The sequence below is a fragment of the Rhamphochromis sp. 'chilingali' genome (genome assembly GCF_963969265.1).
Source record: "Rhamphochromis sp. 'chilingali' genome assembly, chromosome: 2".
In the NCBI taxonomy this organism is placed as follows: Eukaryota; Metazoa; Chordata; class Actinopteri; order Cichliformes; family Cichlidae; genus Rhamphochromis; species Rhamphochromis sp. 'chilingali'.
Genome location: NC_137930.1, coordinates 30,829,906 through 30,850,232, shown reverse-complemented (window position 1 = coordinate 30,850,232; position 20,327 = coordinate 30,829,906). Strand labels below are relative to the sequence as shown.

At 39.7% G+C, this 20,327-nt stretch overlaps 2 protein-coding genes across 2 annotated transcripts; both read right to left on the bottom strand.

Moving 5' to 3' along the window:
* Positions 1 to 238: 238 nt before the first annotated feature.
* ier3ip1 (immediate early response 3 interacting protein 1) lies at positions 239 to 2,703 on the bottom strand. Its single transcript, XM_080874000.1, has 3 exons — positions 2,560 to 2,703; positions 2,136 to 2,237; positions 239 to 988 (listed from the first exon to the last, which is right to left on the bottom strand). The coding sequence occupies exons 1-3, from the start codon at positions 2,648 to 2,650 to the stop codon at positions 933 to 935; spliced, it is 249 nt and encodes an 82-aa protein (XP_080730126.1). The 5' UTR covers positions 2,651 to 2,703; the 3' UTR covers positions 239 to 932.
* A 2,585-nt stretch (positions 2,704 to 5,288) lies between these two features.
* On the bottom strand, positions 5,289 to 15,940 carry skor2 (SKI family transcriptional corepressor 2). Its single transcript, XM_080875536.1, has 9 exons — positions 15,534 to 15,940; positions 11,790 to 13,798; positions 11,209 to 11,272; positions 10,403 to 10,480; positions 7,939 to 8,004; positions 7,695 to 7,793; positions 7,366 to 7,433; positions 6,342 to 6,405; positions 5,289 to 6,027 (listed from the first exon to the last, which is right to left on the bottom strand). The coding sequence occupies exons 2-8, from the start codon at positions 13,770 to 13,772 to the stop codon at positions 6,349 to 6,351; spliced, it is 2,415 nt and encodes an 804-aa protein (XP_080731662.1). The 5' UTR covers positions 13,773 to 13,798; positions 15,534 to 15,940; the 3' UTR covers positions 5,289 to 6,027; positions 6,342 to 6,348.
* Positions 15,941 to 20,327: the final 4,387 nt, after the last annotated feature.

Sequence of the window (20,327 nt, the reverse complement as noted above, 5' to 3'; positions counted from 1 at the left end):
GTACTGTATGTGAATGTGTAAAGCCACCAGGTAACATACACTACCGTATTTTTAAATTCAGTTTCACATTGGTCACCAATGTAAATCGGCACCAACCTGACAGAGTGGACAGGCAACATTTATTTTCCTTACTTGCTACACATCTAATATTTCATTCATCAACAAAACAGCTGGAAGTTTTATCGAAATGTCATTTGTTTAAGTTTGTCTGCTGTCACACACAGAAAGCAACATAACATAAGGAATTCCACAACACTGAGTGATACATTTATTTCAAGACAGTATCTCAATTTTTGTGGCACTGAAGTGTAAACAGTTCAAAATACATTGGTCGGAGCTGCGTTTGGCAGCATTGCTTAAAATTTACATCTATACCATTTAGCCTTTTCAGTTCTCAGAGATGGGCCAATTACAAATCAATTCAACACATATATATGAAGAGATTTGTGAATTGTGTTCCTTTTTGAACCTGCTGTTAGTTGCCCCATAAATGTTTGAAAAAAAAAAAACAAAAAAACTTTGCAGGCCCCTTTTACAGTATGAAGTGTCAACAAATCTGTCTGTACTAACAGGTTATTTAAATACCGATTTAAAAAAAAAAACATTTGCAAATGATATGATATCGGGGATCAAGATGAAACCATCATCCTGTGTGGTCATGACCTCGACAAAATTACATCAATTTTGTCCTTTTAGTGGTGATGAAACACAACAGGAAGTCTGCACCAGCTAATTTTCAGTTCTTCTTTTCTTTGCATTTAAAAATCTGCACTTGATCTTCTATTTCAGCGCCGGCCAGTTGAAAAACATTTCCGCCCTCCCAATAACTGACAGTGGCAGAAGTCTCTAAATGGCAAAGAGTTCAGGATTTTGTGCGAGTGGCTTTTCATTGGCATGTTTGTGGTCCTCCACCTAAGTTTGGTAGGCGAAGATCAACCAAACAGCAGCAACAGGACGATGCAGGCAGAATTCACTATTATCAAAGGCACTGTAAAAACAAAAGAGTACAAAACACAAAGTAATCAAACTGATTCCATCAGCAACCTCAGAAATATTACAGCTGCTAATTCTTGACTCAAATACATCTGTTGCAGAGTGAATTAAAAATTGAAGAGCACACCAGCAATTTAGCTCACTTAATACTGGGTTATTTAGGAAAAAGTTATTTGATTTTGTTAACATCAGAAAAAAATAAGTTTGTTGACAGTCATGATAAACTTAAAGTCCACCCTCTTTCATTTTTAAGATTTTGTGTATTAAACAAAAATCCTTAGCAGATCTTAAAAATAGGCAAATGCAACTGCAAATGAATAATTACATATGACATATTACAGTGTGTCATTAGTTATTTAATGAAAGCTAAGCCAAAATGCAGAAGCAGTGTGTCAAAAACTAATTGCATCCGATTCACTAACTTGTAAAATCACCTTTCATCAGTCTCTAACGTGATTGTGGATCGGCCCACTCTTCTTTTCAGGGTTGCTTCAGTTCATTGATATTTGTGGTCATTCATGTGCACACAGTTCTCTTAAGGTCCTGCCACAGCATTTCATTGGAGTTGAGTTTTGGACTTCGACTGGGCCACTGAAGCATTTGAATTCTTATCCTTTTTCAGCCATTCTGTAGTAGATTTGCTGCTGGGATTGGGATCATTGTCATCCTGATTGACCCAATTTTGGCTGTGACCAAAACAACCCCAAATCTCCACTTTGGTCTTGTGTCTGTCCAAAGTAAGTCATGCACCCTATCCGTGACATCCTCCTCTGACACACCAATCCTCTGAATGTCCTCTTTCACTACATGAAACTCATAAATCCTGGCTACTCTGGTCACTCCCAATGAAAATCTCAGCTTAAACTGTGCCACCTCTGTTTCCAAACCATATAAAACAGCAGGTCTCACTGCTGTCTTTTAAACATTCCCCTTCACTCTTCCTGCCATAAATCACTCTTAACACTTATCTCCACCCCATCTCTCCTCTCTTCTTCACCTCTCTTGTGCACTGCCCCAGGTTTTTAACCTCAAGCCTTCACTACCTCTACTCTGTTGTATCTTCACAGTTACAGTTAATATGAGAGTACATTTACTTATTTTTAAGATCTGCTAAGGATTTATGAACAATACAGCCTACCGACCTCTCATGACAGTCCGGACTGAGCGGATGAGATTGAGAATCTGGGCTTTGATTCCTGGATCATCTCCAAAACCTCCAACTCCCTGGTCAACACCCCAACCAACTGCAGACACACGGAGAAATAAAGGAGAAGAGAAAGTACAGGAGACAGATGGGAAGAAAGATGAGAAACACCAGTAAATGAGATAGCAGATGCATGTATACGTGTTTATTTTCCAGTTTAAAAAAAAGACCACCCACTTTAATGTTATTCAAAACATTGCATTTTTTTTCTCTGTAATGCTCAACCCTTAATTCTTCCTTATAAATCCCAAACAAGAGCCTCTCCATTAACCAAGAGGCAGCCTGCTAAATGTATACGCGTAGCTAGCTGCTTTTAACCAGTTATTTCACCATATGATGTACGTGACATAAAAAACACTTACTCTTGCTGAGAAATCTCTCCTCATGCAACACAGCGATTGCATTGGTACACAGAATAGCGGTCTGGATGAGAGAGTAAAGAGTAAACGCCATGCTGGCAACTTCTTCTTCTCCTCCTCCTTCTACCGCCACTCCCAGAGATGCTGCTGCCGTAAACAGGCATGCCGACGTCGTGCAACAGACGTAGCCAGATTCACACACACGCGCAATGAATATTAAGTGACCACATCACTCAATTACTCTTTTCTTATACTGTTTTATTGGTGTTTTTCCATCCTATTTCCATTTGATTTACCTGCCCTGTTGTTTTATGCCATTTTAGCTGTTCGGCTGTTGTTTTGAATTGGTCTTATAAATCAGTTTGACTTCACTCTTACCTTTTTTTTTTTTTTTTTTTAATTTCTACAGCATCTTTAAGAGGCAACACAAGCATGCATGCAGATCCCCAAGTGCTTGCTTATTGCAAACTTGATCCACTCATTCACACATACATTTACACAAGCACCTTTTTCTATGGCTAAGCAAGTTTAACTTAACAGTCCCACACTCACACTCTGATGGATGCACTTAGCATTCAATATTTTGCTGAAGGACAGTTTGACATATAGAAAAACACTTACTTCTGACTAGTCAACAGCCCACTCCATCTTCTGAACCACACTTCCCATAAAACATAAGTTTGCATTTAGATATAATAACCGGGATCTTCTTAACAGCCTGCTTTTAGTTTCAGAAAGAACTTCATGTTCTGGGTAAAGGGACTCCATCCACACAAACATGAACTAGTCCTCCACACAAACATGAACTAGTCCTCCACATTCAGTTTTTCATATAGACTTTTAATTTACACATAAATAGTAGAGAAACTACAAGAACATTCTGAAATACATCTGCAATAACAGCTTCTAATGATAACATTTTCTCAGTAAATGACAACTTTTTCCATTTATTTTATAAACAAGATGAGTGAGTTGTCACTTTTGCTCTTTTTGATTTTGCTCAAACATCACCATCATCGCCACCACCCCTGTGTCTCTTTCTTTTTCATTTCACATTATAATAAATAGTATTATCACAATTGGGGTCTCAGGAGTTGATACTCAAATAAATAAACAAAAAAAAGCAAAAAAACAAAACAAAACGCACACACACACACAGAGAGAGATAGGTAGAATGACTGTGAAGATCAGTATTCACATGTATGACATTTTATACAATAAGGTGAAATAATTTACATATAAATATACAACACTGACAAACTTCAGGCCTTTACTCTCGGATGCTCTTTCTGGAGAGAAAGCACGTGTATAGAGTTTTTCATTTCCAAAACAACGAGGCAGATTCTGCAGCTGATGGCAGCAATATTTATTTAGTGATAATCATAAGACGTTACGACAGGAAAACGTCTTGTGGGAGAATGAACCTTCACTGTGTCTTACAGCTGCTCAGTTCCATATGGTACACAGTCTGCAGTTAATGTGACACAGGACATAATTTCAGGTAACTCTGACTTTATAAATAAAGTATTAAATATAATCAGATGTGACATTAATTAAGGACAAGGTAAAAACGGTGGTTTTGAAATGCTGTTAATAGAGTTGTAAACTGCAAAATTTATATATATATATATATATATATATATATATATATATATATATATATATATATATATATATATATATATATATATATATATATATAAAAACACCCAGCACGCCCCTGCGGGCGGTTTATCCTTCAAGCTCGGGTCCTCTACCAGAGGCCTGGGAGCTTGAGGGTCCTGCGCAGTATCTTAGCTGTTCCCAGGACTGCGCTTTTCTGGACAGAGATCTCCGATGTTATTCCCGGGATCTGCTGGAGCCACTCGCCTAGCTTGGGAGTCACCGCACCTAGTGCTCCGATTACCACGGGGACCACCGTTACCTTCACCCTCCACATCCTCTCGAGCTCTTCTCTGAGCCCTTGGTATTTCTCCAGCTTCTCGTGTTCCTTCTTCCTGATATTGCTGTCATTCGGAACCGCTACATCGATCACTACGGCCGTCTTCTTCTGTTTGTCTACCACCACTATGTCCGGTTGGTTAGCCACCACCATTTTGTCCGTCTGTATCTGGAAGTCCCACAGGATCTTAGCTCGGTCATTCTCCACCACCCTTGGGGGCATCTCCCATTTTGACCTCGGGACTTCTAGGTTATACTCGGCACAGATGTTCCTGTACACTATGCCGGCCACTTGGTTATGGCGTTCCATGTATGCCTTGCCTGCTAGCATCTTGCACCCTGCTGTTATGTGCTGGATTGTCTCTGGGGCATCTTTACACAGCCTGCACCTGGGGTCTTGCCTGGTGTGATAGACCCCAGCCTCTATGGATCTTGTACTCAGAGCTTGTTCTTGTGCTGCCATGATTAGTGCCTCTGTGCTGTCTTTCAGTCCAGCTTTGTCCAGCCACTGGTAGGATTTCTGGATATCAGCCACCTCCTCTATCTGCCGGTGGTACATACCGTGCAGGGGCCTGTCCTTCCATGATGGTTCCTCGTCTCCCTCCTCTTTCTTGGGTTTCTGCTGCCTGAGGTATTCACTGAGCACTCGGTCAGTTGGGGCCATCTTCCCAACCACAAAAAACGTCCACATATATATATATATATATATATATATATATATATATATATATATATATATATATATATATATATATATATATATATATATATATATATATATATATATATATATATGTGGACGTTTTTTGTGGTACCGTGTTGTAGTACCATTGTAAATATCAGTGCTTTATTTATTTATTTATTTTAATTCATCTGACATACTAAACCAAGGTTGTGTGTGTCCAGCCACTGACAAACTGGTGGTGGTGGCTCGTGTTTACAGGGAATGATTAGAGTTGAACATGATGAAGTCCCTTTGGGATCAAATGTTGATAATAGATAAATGTTGTCGTGCTTGTTTCTCTTCAGGGCCATCACTTGGTGATACAAATACAACCTATCTTAGTCCTTTTTCATCCAGAGTTTGGCCAATGTACAGTTGAGCCCACGGGCAGATAAAGACATCCAATCTTTATTTACTTTTTTTTTATGCCTGGAAATTAGTTTTCTGACATCTACAACTGCCTTCCTGGTGGTCCTCAAAGGGCGAGGTTGCTTTGGTCCCGGTTGGCTAATGCTTTGAACGTGACTGCCAACACACTCGCAGTGTCACAGGTTTCAGTCAATTAAGTTCAGTTAGGGAACTTGAACCAGGGAAAAAGAGGAAAAACTTTAGAAATCTTTTACCAGTATGATGTCCCACAGCCTCACATGAGTTCTTAGCAGGCAGTGTGTAGAGAGCAACTAACAGAGGTGATATCGAAGAAGCAGCAGAATAATTGCTGTCCCGCGAAAAGTAATATAATGTATGATATAGTTTCACATCCTCTCTGTCGGTGATGGTCTCTGTCAGTTTTCTGTGTGCTAATCCTAAAAAAAAGGGAAATTACATTAGTTTTACATTCAGGGTAAGAGTTTTTCCATACTGATTTAACTGATTGTTTAGAATCACCCCAGAAAATTATAATAAAATGTAGCCAGTAATGCCAAATGTGTTAATGCTATAAGACAGTTTATTATCAATCAAATGAAAATTAAGTATATTTCACTGTCTTGCCATTATCTCTATTATGATGTAAATATGAGGCTTAATAATGTGCAGCTTGTCAAAAGCTTTTTATGTGATAACTATTTATTTTTACATTTCTTTAAGCTTCATTTTAAATTTACTGAAAAATATTCACCTCTTTGCTACTTGTTGAGATGGGAGCTGATCTTTTCTTTTCTGATGATGTTTGCATAGGGAATCTGAAAGGCAAAAACGCGACATAAAACGTTACATTCTTCCTAAAGAAATACCTTTAACACTGAAAAAGGTTCTCTAAAGTAAACTTTACTATTATGATTTTATCATTGGTGGAAATATGAAAATCCAAAACTCTAGCCAAGCTGGTGAAAGTAAAAGTCTGTCAACACAAATTAAACATTTTTTGGAGTTCATTTGCATGTCTGTGTGAAATTAATGTGTCATTACTCTCAGACAGATCCATCTGCTGGTTCTAGACACATTTGTCAATTGTTTACGTGAGTATGTGCATTTGGTGTGCACATACAGGCTTATAAATTAGCTTGAACCCATATTCATAATCGCCTGCCTTTGTGATTACATGAATGCATGTTCTTGTGTGCGTTTTGGCGCACGCCTTGCCACTGTGTGCACACAAGCGTGTACAGTGGTGGCATGTGTCAGAAAACAAAGACAAACAGCGTCTGTCAGCCTGTCTGCCAGCTGCTCCAGTGATTGATGTCGACGGAAACACTCAGATGGCTGCAAAGGAACTTCTCACCCGTGAAAGACAAACTAGATGATTGGCTCTGTCATTTGATGGACAAATAAGCAAACGCATGTGTCCGGTCAAGTCCTAGTGATGGCTTCATTTATTCAGCCTTTAATTTTTGTTTTTGTTTTAACCCATGGCAAGGATTTCCCAAGTATGCATACAATCTCTAGCAGTAGTCAGAGAATTGACTGGCACATTTCCTCATCGGTTTTAGATTTTTTTTTGTTTTGGTTGATGTGATGTCACTGTATTTTAGTAAGTACTGCATAATTAGTCTTAATTATATTTTTTCTCAAAATCCTTGCAGACAATTTTTAAGGCAATCATGAAGATTTTCTTTTAATTTGTGTATCTAAAAAAGGGTGTTTAATTTGTCATTTAAAAGCATATTTCCATCAGTGTTAAGCACTAACATTAGTAGTCTTACCATCTGTAACTGTTGGACCATCTCCTCTCTGTAGGCGAGCTCTCGTTTCATCTGATCTTGAAAATTGTCTGAAATTAGCGTACAATAAAAACAAACCTTGATTAGGTGGCGCGTGTATTGTCATTTTGGAAAATTGGAGTGATAAAGACAGCCGATGACAGAAAAGGGTTGAGCAAAAAAAAATCGGCGAAAATAAAAAACTGAAAGGTAAAAATGGGGATAAAGGTAAAGGTGTAAGAGACTGTAAGAAAGACAGAAAAGGAGAAGTTGCCCTTCAGAGTATGGAAACTAAAAGGAAATCAGGGTAAGGGGGAAAAAAACTGACTTACGGAAGACAGGAAATGGTGAGGTGCCCTTCAAAGCGTGAAACTCTTGCTCCAGTCTCCTCCTGAAGTCGATCTGTTCCAGCAGAACCTTCTGGAGCTCTTCTACAGAAGGACAGAAGAAAGCAGAAGGAAAATATGAGAGTGGTTGCATTAAAATATTCTCTCACAATCTCACAAATGTCCATCTAGTATAGATTACTAGTTTTCTATGGTCAGTGCAGCTGAGATGTGCTCAAACAGCCCTTACCTTTCTCCATGCTCTCAACATCCTTTTTCAGCTGCACAGGAGAAGCAGCACCCTGGCTTTGATCGCCTGAAAACATGAAGAGACTTAATTTCAAACTTTGAAATTAATTGTTAACTAAACTGGGATTTGATCCACGAACAGGAAATGAGTACAAAACAAACAAATAAAAATAATGAATTTAAGGCCATGCTCATAAACTATAAATGATCTTGAAATCAGTTATTCAAAAGCAACCAGAAAAGCTACAAATGTAAGTGAAGTTAAGTGAAAGCATCAGGCATCATTTGATCGCCTAAAGGAGGTTATGTCTGTTTGTTAGATCAGGATAAGGATGAGAACAGAATGTGCACGGTGAGACTCAACAAGAAAAACAACAGACTGGATGGCAAAAGTGTGAGGAAAAATTAGGAGAAACAATGTCCATAAACATTTAATAAATTAGTATGAATAACAAAGAAAAAATAGAAAAATACAATAAAATTTGCTGATCAAAAGACTGATCAAAAAGAGAGTGATAACCCTTCAGAAACTAAAAGAAGTCAGCTGACTTTGTGTGCAGAAAGCCAAAGTTAAGTGTAAGTGTAAAGTGAAGTATTGCAAAAACAACTTAACTGCAGTCTCCATTATTTGGACAGAACTACTTGGTTTTTATTTTGTCATGGACTAATTTAGTTTCCTCCTCTCTTCAGCTGTAAGTGAAGCATTGCAATTCATGTTCTGGCCTCTAGGTGTCAGTACAAGTTCATGGAAACTACTTATGATGACCAGAGACTATGACGAGCTTTACTGTTCTCGCCTCTTATTGTAATATCATGCTTCGTCCAATCTAGTCAGAGAGATTTGAGTCAATCATCTGGTGGCTGTTAAAGCTGAAGAAGGGCGGAGATGTGGAAAGTTTTGATTTTACTACAAAAGTTAAGATTTTTTGACCAATACAAGTAGTTCCTGCAAACTAAAGCAGGATTTAAAAGCCATAAATATGGTTAAAAAAAACATCCTCACAGTTAATAGTGCGAATGTTTTATAAAATATATGTTCTGTCTGTTTTGTCTTTTTTTTAACTCCTGGAGGATAAATCTACTTGTTGCTTTAAAAGTCTGCCATCCTCAGAACAAATATCTCCATTACATGCTGTGTTTTTCCTTCAGATTTCCAGTGTCTGCCATGGTAAGCATGCATGTGTGTGTTTGAGCTAATGTCTGAATTGTGACAATGAGGCATTGAACGCCTTAATGAAGCAAGTGAGCACCCTCGATATGTGTATCCTCCTCCAGTCATTTCATGTCCTGGCTCCTTAAGCCTCCCTATGCTTCTCTCTCTCTCATTTAGAACAGAGAGAGCTCTCCTCTCTCCTCCTCTCCTCTCTCCTTTCCTCTCCTCTCTCTGTCTCATTTGACAAGCAAATTTGCAGACAGTGCCCGAGGATAACAACCTCGTTTGACAGTCAATTAACCGTGAATAGTCAAAGCCAAGGCGGTTTGCATTACATAAATGGAAAATTAGATTATTTTTTCTCCCTAGAAACAGAGGGAGAGTTTAAAGACAGTGGAGGGGGGTGGAGGGACTCGGAGGAATCAGGCCTTCTAATCACGTAGAGCTTCCCACCGCCCAGGGAGACGTTTGGCAATCAGGGGAAAGGTGGTCTCATTTAATTTGTTTCGTGTAATTTTTCGAAATACATTATACATTATGCACAGGGATCATTACGATGTGTGTGCGTGTAGGGGTTGAGGGAATGGGGGGTAGATATAAATGTTGGCACAGATGTCATAAAGCACTTTTAATGTCTTCCTGACAGATATAAAAAGGTAATAAGCTGTGATCTTTTTCAAACGGGAAAGGTTTTTTTGCGCTGAGAAAGGGGAAAAAAGGCAATTATGTCGGGGGCGATATGGGTCTGGGATGGAGATTGCCAGCGCGGCTGCTTATCTCTGAGCTGATGTTTTCTTGTTGAACTATAACGGCCCCCCTAAGAGTAACAGCCATAGCGACAACGCCACTAAAGAGAGGAGCCGTGGCAGAGCGGCGAAAGAGGCAGCTTTGCACTGCTGTTTCATCTCTGTGTGTATTTATATGAATCCCTTAACTTGCCATCTGAGAGGACATGGAGATGGAGATGGATAAAGCTTAAGAGTCAAAGGCTTTCCCTCACTGACTGAACTGTTCTGAATGTCATTTGTGTAAGAAATCAGTGTCGTTTTGCAAATAAAGTCATAAAGTGTCAGTTTTTAATCAGCATTTTAATCACAAGTAGGTTTACTTTCTAATATAAATAATAATCAGTGTCATCAAACACCAAATATAAGCAGACGGTATCCATTCCATCCCAATAATTATACTTTCAGTGCCTGATTTGCCAGTTTCAACTTTTGCCTTTAGTTTATTTTCTGTGTTCTATCTGAATGTAGCTGTTTTGCAACCACTTATAAAAAAAGAATAAATACAAAAACGTGAGTTTTTATACCTGAGTTCTCCCTCCAGTAGTCCGGGGCCGACGTCTCAGTCTCTGGTACAAAGAAACTATTCTGTTCTTTTGTTTCATCTGAGAAAAGATGAGAGCGAAAGACAGGAAGACAGACAGGAAGAGAGATTCAGTAAGGGCCATTGGCTGAGCTGGTTATCCGGACACATGGAGATAACTAAGTGTACGCATGATGTGTGCGTCTCCTTTGTGTGTATGCATTTGGGAGCTATGGTCGAGCGTACGCATGTGTGTTTGTCAACGCACTGCGAGAAAACACGGGGAAGACATTTTCTCCGGGAAAAGGGTCAGAGTGGGAGATGAGAGGAGCAAATGAAACGTCACAGGAATATGAGCCTCACAGGAACACAGGGACACTATAAAACCACTCACTCAGACAATAAATGAAACAAAGATGCTATAATACAACAGACTCGGACATCTGATGAAGCAAATAGTAACAGTTTGCTGAAATAGATTGTGTAATGCTATTTGATGAAACAGTGTAAAAAACATTTGATGAAACTGAGACATCGTAAAACAACTGCAGGGTGGAAGATGTAGCGTCCAACAAACCATGCAACCAATATAGTGATTTCTGGAGATTATATATGAAAGATTATTTGCTGTTGCAAATTTGATGGAGAAAAAAAGGATGATGCTTAATGTGCTTTTTAACTTTTGTGTCAACAACTATTTTTCAGTTTCAAAACGAATGCATTTAATTAGATTTCTGCAATGCCGCGTTCTGTGTTGTGGAGACTTTAAAATGAAAAACTGTTCCAAAAGATTAAAACGTTTGCGCTTACCGGAAATGCTGGAATTGTCTTTGGTTGCATATGCAGGAAGTCCTTCGTCTCTGTTTTTGTGAACCTGGAAATCAAATATAGTTGATAAATATTTAATTTAAGACAATAAATTTAAAAAACTGGAACATGCACTGAGGCAAGGCAGTCTGATTCTGATAATACTAATACTACTAATAATTTAATCTGCAATATACTGGAGACTATGCTTTTATTCCTCAAAATGAATACTGAGATAAATCTGCAGTGTGTTGCTAGATGATAGTTTAACCCCCCCAAAGAAAACCATCGTCAAAATTGAACCTCTACTTCCTCCTCCTCTTGGAGGTCTGGTTAACATGGGAGTCGACAGGTTAAAGATTAGAGTTGCCCTAACAAGCTGGGGTGACAGAGGGAGAACGAACACAACGTGGCCATTAAACAAGCCACACCTGGGCCTATTAGCTAGTATCAGAGTGAGGTGACTGTTTTCATGTCTACGGGGAGAAACCAGCCTATCAATCTGCTTATGCAGATCACACCACTGCCTGACTGTGGCACCATTTAAATAATAATTAGCTAAAGTGGCCTGTGGGGATATTTACATTTTTGTAAGCTGTGTCCTCCCGGTGAGGTGGGGTGGAGCTTGAGAGAGGTAAGCTGGCAGGAGGGGAGGTGGGCAGGCTGGGAGACTCCTGCTGGATCGGATCTGAGGAGGATCGAGGGGACGTACCGGGATACATTGCGCCACTCCCTCTGTCTTTCCCCCTATCCTCTCCAGCATTGTCACTCAGCGCAGAGAGGTACAGGTTGGTTTGAGTCTGTGGTGGTCTGTTTGTAAAGCTTCCCTCCTCTTCATCATCTTGCTTTGATGACTCCACATCCACTTCCCCCTCCTCCTCGCTTTCTGCTCCCTCCGGTTCCCCATCACCTCCACTTTCACTTCCATAGCTGCAACTGCTAGTTGGTGATAGCCGCGGGTGTTGGTCTGATCTGGTGACTACAAAGTCTTCATCCGTTGCTCCAGTGACCCCTCCGCCATTGCTGTGGAGCTTGGCAATGCTTTCTGCATCTTTGATGACAGGTCGGAACGCAGAGCCATAGCTTGACTTCCTTGACTGGAGAGTTGGGTTCTCCAGTAGTTTGAGCCAGCCCTCTGAGGTGACAGGGCGAGGGTCGGTGGTAACTGTTGTACACTCTGTGTCAAACAGCCCAGATTTGGGTGTGGTGGGCCCGCCACTGGGAGTCATAGTTGCATTGATCCCACTTCCATTTCCACTCACAGCTCCAGATTCACTGGGGTCTGAGAGATCCAGGAAGGCCTGCCTCAGTGAGGGGTTGTCTGTCAGGGAGGAGAGGGTGCTGGGCTGAGGATGGATGTAAGTGGGGACAGGGATTCCTCCTGCTGCTCTTGGTGGCCAAAACATGCAGAAAGGAGGATAAAAAGAGTCTTTTCGACCGGGCCATAAAAGACCAGACAACCCTGCCCCTTTCTGTCCAGCTGGCACATCACTGTCCTCTTTTTTCTGCTGGCAGAGGCCAAATGCTGGAAAGGGATAAGGGGAGGGGAAGAGTGATGTAGGAGGGAACTTCTGCAGCATGCCGAAACCTTTGCTTGGGACAGGAATGACAGGGTAACTACGTGGTGTCTTACGAGGAGAAAGACTCCCTCCATCCAGATCATCCTCATCTTCAAAGCGGGTTCTTTTCTGAGCACCCAGCTCAGGTCCCATTACGTGAGGCACCACTGAACCTGACAGACTCTTCATGGGACCCATAGCAGAACAATGGGAAGACGAGGGCAAGGCTCTCTTTCGGCTGCCTCCATTGAACATAGCTTTGACATCTTCCCACGCATAAATTAACTCCTCTGGTGGATGTTTGTCGGTTAGTTTGAGGTGTCGTCGCCAGGAATTAAAGTTGGCAGCATCAGGCTGGGTATATTTGGTTTCTGGTGTTGAGCGGTGGGAATGGAAAATAAACTTATTTGGGGAGAAGTACATGTTGCAGAAGGAACACTTGATGCATTTGGCCCTTGAACTATTGTAGCGTGCAGGAATGAAGTTACCACGGCAACCCCAGGCGCACTCATGTGTTACATCGAAAGCAAAGTTGTCGGGGAGTTTCGGTGGCGAGTTCTCTCCGAGAAAGGACTTGCACAGACGCTCAGCTTCACGCTTGGTGATCATGCCACAGCGTCGTGACGAGATGGGCATGGCGCCGGCCCTTCGGAGTATCTCCAGCTGAACCGGCGTGCACTGAACACAGGTGATGCCCAGTGCCACCCGACGATTGTGAATCTCATTATAACTGTAATTCTTGAGGAGTGTGTTGGAAATCTGCGCCAAGCAAAGTCTCTCTGTATTATCTATGACCAGTGATACAATGGGAACGCCATAAAGGAAGACCTGGCCAACCTGGTTGGGTTTGAGTGGTGAGGAGGAAGAAGAAGGAGAGGGTGACGATAAGGAAGAGGATGAAGAGTGGTGATGGGTGGGCCTGGGTGGAGTCAGGGGTTCCTGTTGGTAGGGGCCTGTTGAGCTTGTCATTATGATATCAGTAGGGCTTGAAAGATGAGTCTTGTCCATGCTCGAATAAAAAGTAAAAAAAAAACCTGGAAAGAAAGAAAGAAAGAAAAGAAAGAAAGAAAGAAAGAAAGAAAGAAAGAAAGAAAGAAAGAAAGTTCAACATTTATTAATTCATAAATAACCTTTTAAAACAGTTTACGAGCGCTTCTCTACCTGTATTATCAGCAATATGAAATGAGTTTCTTATTACCTAATATGCACTTCGACCAAATAAATATTCCTCAAAATAATAAATAACAGAGAAGTGGATAAGGGAGAGCAAAGAGAATAAATAAAAAAATCCAGTGAAATGTAACATTTTAATTAAATGTATCTGATTACCCTTTCAAAATCTGTTTTTTAAGAAAGTTAACAATTAATTTAGAAATATTTTGACATCACAGCTAAATGCTTATTTTAATATTTTTAATGTATTTTAATTTCTGACTATTCGTGCAATTTCATAAGGGGCACAGAAATCGAAGCTGAATTGTGCAGATGGAATATTATTGCTGTTACTTGTTTTGATGACAGCAAATATATTTTTTAAATGCTCAGGAGGTATATCTTGATGTGGCTCCTGCGAATTTTTGAATTATCAAATGGGAAAAATGATTCAGGAGGATGAGGAAACACTCTTTCATAAGCACTGCTGTGAAGTGTACTTTAAAAAAAAGAATCATTTAAAAAAATTAAAAATAAAATAATGCAAATACCACCAATGGCACATACGGTATTTTAATAAGGTTGCATATAGTTATTATTATTATTTCTGTACCATTCACAAGGCTTTGCTTATATGATGCCAATCTTATTGCCTTTAATAGAACTGTGGCACTTCAGATGTCCCATTCGTGCGTTACTTCATATACTTTTTATTGTGTTTATTTATTGTGCTTATTTTAATATACCTTATATTTTTGCATATATTTTAAGTATGATAATGATAATTACTGAATATAACGAATAGTGTAAATAAGAGATTTATATGAGCTTCTTGAGAATAAAAGTTATTTTTTGTAAATGTATTATGAATATATTGTTTTCACTTTTTTTAGAAACAGCAAATTTGCATGCCAGAAATTTCCATAAATCCCTTACAGCGCATCTTATGTTGGTTCTGCATTCACACACAGTTGTGATATATTTTAAAAACCGGTATAATATTTTACAAACATTTCACAAAATTTTAAATTAAAGAGATCGTTGCTAAGAAATTACAATACATTTATACATTCTAAGAAATTTAATAATTACATTGCGTATTACAGAAAAAGGACACTGGGTCTAAGAATGTAAAACAACTGCGGTGTTTTTCTTCTTCTTCTGTTTGATTTAACTACTCATAGGTACAGCATAAAGACGACACGCAGGACTCCGCATACCAGAACTTTAACTCAAGAATTCAGCCCGTCTTTAATTTTTACTATATTAAATTTTTTCTTTACATATTTCTTTTCTTTTTTTATGCTGTTTGTTTTTCTTTTTTTTTTCGCAGAAAACACATATGCTTCCATTAAAGTTTTCACAAGTGGGTTTCACGTTCAACTTCGGTAGAACAAAATTAAAACAATAACAACAACAACAAAATAATAACAATAATAATAACAACAACAACAAAAGCAATAATAATAACAATGTATTCCAAGGAAATAGAGGACTGTGAGTTATACATGCATCGCATTTTCTGTCCCCACTGTTCATGTAACACAAATCGATAACAGTCTACACTTTTACAACACTTTAACCAGAGTAAGCTCGGGAATGATCAGCAGTCCTTACCTTCGGCTTCTGGGGAAAATCCCAAAACGCGTCAAAAATATCCCGGTCACGAGAGAAATCGATTTATCCTGCGCAGCTTTAAAAGACTCATTTTATCACGTAAAAAACAAACGAGAAACCTTGTATCCGGGAAACACGTGGAAGCTATTTTTTATTTATTTACTTTTTAACTGTAGAGAGAGCCTGCTCATGATGTGAGTAAACTGCGGCGCTCGCGCCGGCTTTATTCCCTTTTCTGAGACACCTCGCGCAGTCCTAATCCCCCCTCCTCTCTCTCCCTCTCTCTCTCTCCCTCACGCGCTCTCTCTCTCACCCGGCAGCACACCTGCCTCGAGTTTGATTGGCGTGTGGCGCGAGCTCAGCCCACCATCCGGGACAGACACCCGCACACCTTCACGCGCGCACACAAACCTCCCACCTCCCGCCTTCCCTCACTGCGCCGCTCTGTCCAAGTGAACAGCTAAAATGACGTCTCCCTAACTGTCAGCGAAACGCTGGAAAACTCAAATTAACGCCACAGAGGTCCAGGGTAACATACGCACGACACCGGAATGAGTCCAGAGCGCGCGCCTTCAAACTTTAAACAGCCACCTACACTAAAAAAAGACAAACCCAGGATATAGGAGGGGCGCAATTTTAGCTATTTTACTTACCATATCATCGGCCTAATGAATATTAATTTCAGCTTAAGTGGTTATTTTCACACAGAACCAACCATAGCTACGCTACAAGCTGTTGCCATCAGATGGTTGTCTGCTGTTGGTCCGCGGGACGCACACCCCGAGTTGCAAATTAATTACCACCAAACTGATGTTAAAAGAGACTGCTGGCAGCACACACGGTCAGACGAAGAGACTTGAATTGGAAATATGGCTTTTAAACACAGACATGGTGTGGAGTAAAACACTAGCTTGGCCGTGGGGGCCGAAGAAAGGAAAAATAAAAGCTGAGACAGCAGACAGACAGGCCGGCAGACAGTCTGAGGATCAGAATAATATCTATCAGGGCAGCTGATACTGCGCTGAGCAGGCTTTTGGAAATATGACTGTCTAAACATGTGCAGGTCGTTTCCAGGACTTTTAAACGGCAGCAGGAAGCACACTGCAAACTATATCATATGTTGTAACCGAGGCTCAGCGATGCACCCAGCTAACACACGATGCTATAAAAGGTGCAATTCACCTGATAAAGGCCCTTAAAAAATTTCAGCAGAGGGATCGGATAAGTGTTCCCGCGGGAGGGGTTCAGAGCATTTGTTACCAAACCCTTACTCCAAGCTCCGAAGCAGGTGTTTTTGCAACTGCTGAATTACTCCTTCCACTAAAAATATGCAGGCAAATTACACATGTGAAGCGAAGACCTAAATATGAAGTCCATAACCCAGATACTAGCGGCCTCACATTTATCTGAAGTTATCCGCAAAATGATCTCGTTTAACTCTTCCATGCGAGTGCACTCATGGGGAAGTCCTAGTTCCAAATAATGATCGTCCTTGTTAATTAAGACACGTTGATAACAAAGTTGCTCTCAGGACAGATTCTTCTGTGGCTCGTCGTGGGGCAGGATGGAAACTTTATGTAGGGAATAAGAAAGAGACCAGTCTCAGAAAGAAAACTGCACACACGTTAAACATCAACACAGGTGTGTTTGTCTCTGAACTGAAAATTATAACTGAGGTATCTCAACTTCTAAGGAACTTTTTAGCAGAATGTTTTTGAAAAGACACGAAGGTTGGAATAAATTTTATCCCCACTTTTATTATTATCTTAGTTGTCGGAAGGTGAAATAAACAATTACCACGGGGGCAAAACACGCAGGGATCTTTATTTGCTCCGAATTGCCTGAATAAATAAAAGCTGCAGTGCGGACTAATATTTTATTTTGTCTAAATTACACATAAAATGTTGTAACGTTCGACATATCTTAACATAGTCGAGAGACATCCAGTCCCTAGATTTTTACTTTCATGTCACCCATTAATTTCCTTGCACACCATCAGATAATTCATAAAAGTCATCAACACTGAAAGTTTTGGAAAGCCCGCTTTTAATCCAACTTCTTCCTTGCGAATTTCAAATTACGCATTCATCTGTCTGAGTAACTGTCAGTCTGGTTAAAAGGCTGCCGGATACTGAGATTGCCTGTAATTTATTCTCGCCCAATCTTTTCTCAATAGCATCTTGATAAACATGACAGAATCGCTTTTAGGCTCTGCTTTAAATCTGTGCGCGCCTGTGTGTGTGTGTGCGACACAGAGGAGAGCGAGAGCCCCATCTGCTCCTTTTCAAACCAATTTAGGATGTCACTGCGCGTGCTTTTGTCTCGCGGACGGACGCCACGGGAACACTCTGCAATGGGACAAGAGGTGGGTTGGGGCTGGTAGGAAAGGGGGGCAAAGAGCGGAGTCACGCACGGGCCGCAGTTATGGTGCTTGGTGACGTCACAATAGAGGGCGAGGGGAATAAAAGAGTGTAAAAACCAGGTAAAGTAGGCCTACCTTCAAGAGCTGATACCCAATCTTGCTTCAGAAATGTGTTTTGGCAAACACTTACATAACACCCTACCCAGAAGTGGCCTATTTAAAAATAATAAAAATTTAGATATGATTATATTATCTATGTTTACCACGTGGTTACCAGATATTTAAAATAAATATGTGGCAATTTGCTGCAGAATGTGAAATAATGTAGAATATGAAATAACTTTTATGTCTGGATGTATTTGTTTTATATTGGTCTCACTAATAATGCGCAGATAAACAGCAATGAAGTAAATGAATGGCTACTCGTTTGTTGGGTTAACTTTCCTTCTCCAGGACAGAGATGTCTCTGACATGTTATCAAAATCCGAGCATGACTAAACCATGTGAAGCAGGAAAAGACGTATTGGAATACAATAGAGCTATTAGTCCCGTTGGAATACATTTCACTTTTTTTCGTAATGCATTAGTCGGTCGCCCTACTGAGAAATTAATCTTGCGGTTAAAGGAAAAAAAAATGCTTGTGTGACCTCGGAGGGTCAAAGCTGGATGAAAAAAAAGGAGAGCGAGTGCTGCACGTCCAAAAACATAATAAATTAAGAGCTACAACACTAAGTGATCTTGAGACATTTAACATCAAATCTGTCAATAAGTGAAACATGCCCCGGGAGAGTGATTACCATACTCAGATGCATCACCTCCTTTTTTCAAAAGGCACTGGATCAAGACTGAAGTACCCCACAGCATCGATTTGATTTTCATTATTTTATTAGTAACCCTCATTCTCTTGAAACAGTTGCACACATGCAACTTACAGAACAAGAACAAAATGTATTTTATACATTTTTAAACTGCCATTCAGATCATCCTACTTCAAGCTGTTCGAATATTGTATTTATTTATGTTTTTAAACGAGACAGCATCTAAAACAAAACTGATATTTAACCACAAAATATATTCACGTTGGTTCTCTAACAACTCACCAGAGCTTATATTAATTTATTGCGGATTTAGAGGCAGATGTAGGCTACAATATGGCGCACACTCGTCCTGCACTCCCCAGTTTAAATCCTCACTTAATGCCTCGCGTCTTCTACTGAATCCTTCGACTGAGTTCTGCAGTGAAGATTTAAAGTGCATTACAATTAACACACATGTTAAAAAAATACGAAAAAGTAATTAAGTTTAATATTACATTATCTTTTTTTCTATATATATATTTTTTAAATTTGTTTAACTTTTTTAACTTTTTTATATTTTTGCCAGTTTAAATAAATGACTAGAATGAAAGAATACCGAAACAGTGCTGGTCTATTTACAGCATTAGTGCTGCCCTGTCACAGCCTATTAGGTTACATTATTACACTGAATCTTAACGCCTATTTAAAGCCGTGGGCCAAAAACAGTTTTTCTTTTTACGTATTACACGATTTTTTTTCTCTTTTCTGTGGGAATCTTAATGTTTCAAGTGCTCTCATATGTGGGTGTAAATCATCAACTCCAGGTGCCATCTGTTCTAATTTAGATTTTATTTGTCATGGTTCTATTTTTAAACTGCTCCCGTATCAAGACTCAGCCCTGTGAGTGATGCTGTCCTCAGTTTGTTAGATGTGAGCTTGCCCGAGGCGCTTGTACCAATTAGCAGAACAGACCAACAACTAAAGGTTCCCATATTTCATCGCAGATCTGGAACATTAGCCAGTGAATTATTGAGAAATGATAATTGTGCCAAATTCACGTGACTCAATGTTCACAGAAAATAATTTTTAATCAAGCAAAAAGGCACATCGCTCTTTTAAATCGTTTGTAAATAAGCGCATGTACGTTCTCGCTGGTTTGTTTTCACCTTTTAGAAATTCACCACCTTATACTCATTCATCTGATCACATTTTGTGTGCCCACCTGCTCTGCAGAGATTTGTGTGTGTGAACGTTGCTCTGACATAGCAATAAAACTTAGTCCCAAAAAGGTGTTAAATTTAGTGCAAATGTTTAAGTAAAGAAAGTCCCAAAACACAATTTAATTTAGTGTGTCTATACTGTAGCTTTCTAAGTCCTAGAAATATTATTCCTGACATGAATCTGCATAATTACCTGATCCTTCAAGTTACAGATTCATTTCAGGCAAATGCAGGTGTAAGTATCCAATGCTATGTTTTACCTGCTTCAGATATGTGCAGAGGCCCTCATTGTGTTCAAGTACAGCTTGTAACAAAACAACCCTTGCACTGTTAATTTAATTAATTAAGGAAGTACATACTGTGTTCAAATATACTCTCTATAATCTTTCACAATATAATTGTTGCTGATTTGAGT

Excerpts from the sequence above, each read along its gene's own strand:
- ier3ip1 (XM_080874000.1), bottom strand. The coding sequence starts at position 2,650 with ATGGCGTTTACTCTTTACTCTCTCATCCAGACCGCTATTCTGTGTACC. Across the intron at positions 2,238-2,559 it reads GGAGAGATTTCTCAGCAAGA|TTGGTTGGGGTGTTGACCAG; the intron begins GTAAGTGTTTTT and ends GTGTGTCTGCAG. Across the intron at positions 989-2,135 it reads AGTCCGGACTGTCATGAGAG|TGCCTTTGATAATAGTGAAT; the intron begins GTCGGTAGGCTG and ends TTGTTTTTACAG.
- skor2 (XM_080875536.1), bottom strand. The coding sequence starts at position 13,772 with ATGGACAAGACTCATCTTTCAAGCCCTACTGATATCATAATGACAAGC. Across the intron at positions 11,273-11,789 it reads AGGACACAGCTTACAAAAAT|GTTCACAAAAACAGAGACGA; the intron begins GTAAATATCCCC and ends TTTGATTTCCAG. Across the intron at positions 7,434-7,694 it reads CTCACCATTTCCTGTCTTCC|ACAATTTTCAAGATCAGATG; the intron begins GTAAGTCAGTTT and ends CGCTAATTTCAG.